We start from the raw sequence: 1,877 nt of genomic DNA on the forward strand, positions 1-1,877 counted from the left end.
ACCAAGGTGAGGAATCATCTTCTTTAGCATAGAAGATTTGTTTTGCTTGGGATGCCATAATATAAGGATCTTGGATATATGGAGACTGGTTCACTTGGAGGTTAACCAGTGTAAATCCTTGCTCTTCTTTCACACCGTATCCTTTATTCGCCCACTTGCACTTGAAGAGTGGAATCTGAAACATATGGTAGTCGAGTAGTATGATCTCTTCAATAACTCCGTAGAATGTAACCACGTCCGCCTTATGTGCAGTATCTCGTGCACTGGATCTGCACATGCTAAAGGCTTCATATGTAACTCCACTGGTCTGAGTCTTTCGCATAACATCATCAGTCTGAAACCGATGTCCATTGATGATATATCCTTTAAATGTTTGAGCTCTATGTCTTGGTCCAAAAGCCAACCATCTCAGCTTTTTAGAATGACCTTCAGAGTTGGGAGGGATCTGTGGTTAAAGGGAATTGATTAGTGTCTAAACAGATTAAAGTATAGACTGCAATATTGAAGACAACAGAGCATTATACCTTTTCTTTTACCCATTGTGCGAACTTTGCTGCATGAACTTGCCATAGAATTGTTTCATTTATTTGACACCTTGCATCATTAAGTTGCAATTCTTCTAAATGCATATTGTAAATTCAATAACATGACATTAGATTATATCAAACGAGAAAACAAAAAGAACTAATAATACAAAGTCTGAACTTACTCAACATATGGATTCATCACTGCCATGTTCATCAAAACATATCGATGGGCTATGTCTCGCTCTTTATCAGTAAGGGTAACTTGAGTAGCCTTCTGCAATGGCCGGCCCTCAAGTATCAGATCATACGTCTCAACATCTTCATTGCGTTGTGTTTTCTCTTGAACCGGTGCAGAGTTCTGAAGAAACTCTAAGCAGAATGCTATACATTCTCCAGCTAAATATCCTTCAGCCATACAAGCTTCTGGCCTTGCATAGTTCTTTACAAGTGCCTTAAGAGTCTTCATGTACCTGCATATAAAGCAATTAGTCAGTTTATTATTTCTAACAAGACAAAAACAAAACACAAATTTTAATTAGTACCTCTCAAATGGATACATCCATCTAAAATGTACCGGACCACCCAAACGTGCCTCCCTCGCCAGATGTAAGGGTAGGTGAAACATGATGTCGAACAAAGCTGGAGGAAAATACCTCTCCATTTCGCACATTGTCTCGACAAGTTCATTCTCCAAAGATATTAGCTTCTCAGGGTCAAGAACTCTCTGACAGAGGCTGTTAAAGAAGCTGCACAGCCTTGTAACTGCAATCCTTGGACCATCTGGGAGTAATCCTCTCAAAGCCACTGGTAGAAGATTCTGCAGAAGCACGTGATGATCGTGAGACTTCAATCCGCCGATTGTGGGTGGTTCGATAGAGACACAACTGGAAATGTTCGCAGAATATCCATCTGGTCCTCTAAATAGACTTAGTCTCTTCCAGAATCTTTTTTTTTCATCTTTCTTCAGCCAATAAGCAGCATGAGGTAAGTATGTTCTCTTCCCTTTGAGCTGAACATGTAAGTTCTTTCGAATCCCCATATCTTCCAGATCCTTTCTTGATTTGACACCATCTTTTGACTTAGAATTTTGCATCATAATAGATATGATAGCATCAGAGACATTCTTCTCCACGTGCATGACATCAATGTTGTGACGAACCGGCATTTCCTGAAATAGAAGACAAATATTGTCACTAATTTATTAAAATAATCTTAGTTAGAAAAAGTAAACAGAATATTTACCTTCCAGTAAGGTAAATCGAAGAGGATGGACCTTTTCTTCCATCTCCAATGATCTGTGTCTTCTTCATATTCATCATCCTCTGAAATAACTTCATCTTCACACTGAAC

The 1,877-nt window shown here is 38.9% G+C and overlaps 1 protein-coding gene across 1 annotated transcript in view; it reads right to left on the minus strand.

Moving 5' to 3' along the window:
- LOC106337917 overlaps positions 1–1,692 on the minus strand; it is a 3,722-nt gene extending 2,030 nt beyond the window's left edge. The window contains exons 1-4 of the mRNA XM_013777020.1: positions 1,070–1,692; positions 710–997; positions 525–594; positions 107–445 (exon numbers count right to left, since the gene is read on the minus strand). Coding sequence (XP_013632474.1) covers positions 107–445; positions 525–594; positions 710–997; positions 1,070–1,692 — 1,320 coding nt within the window. The remainder of the gene's footprint in view (positions 1–106; positions 446–524; positions 595–709; positions 998–1,069) is intronic.
- Between the last annotated feature and the right edge of the window lie 185 nt (positions 1,693–1,877).

The sequence above is a fragment of the Brassica oleracea genome, chromosome C1 (assembly GCF_000695525.1).
Source record: "Brassica oleracea var. oleracea cultivar TO1000 chromosome C1, BOL, whole genome shotgun sequence".
Lineage (NCBI taxonomy): Eukaryota > Viridiplantae > Streptophyta > Magnoliopsida > Brassicales > Brassicaceae > Brassica > Brassica oleracea.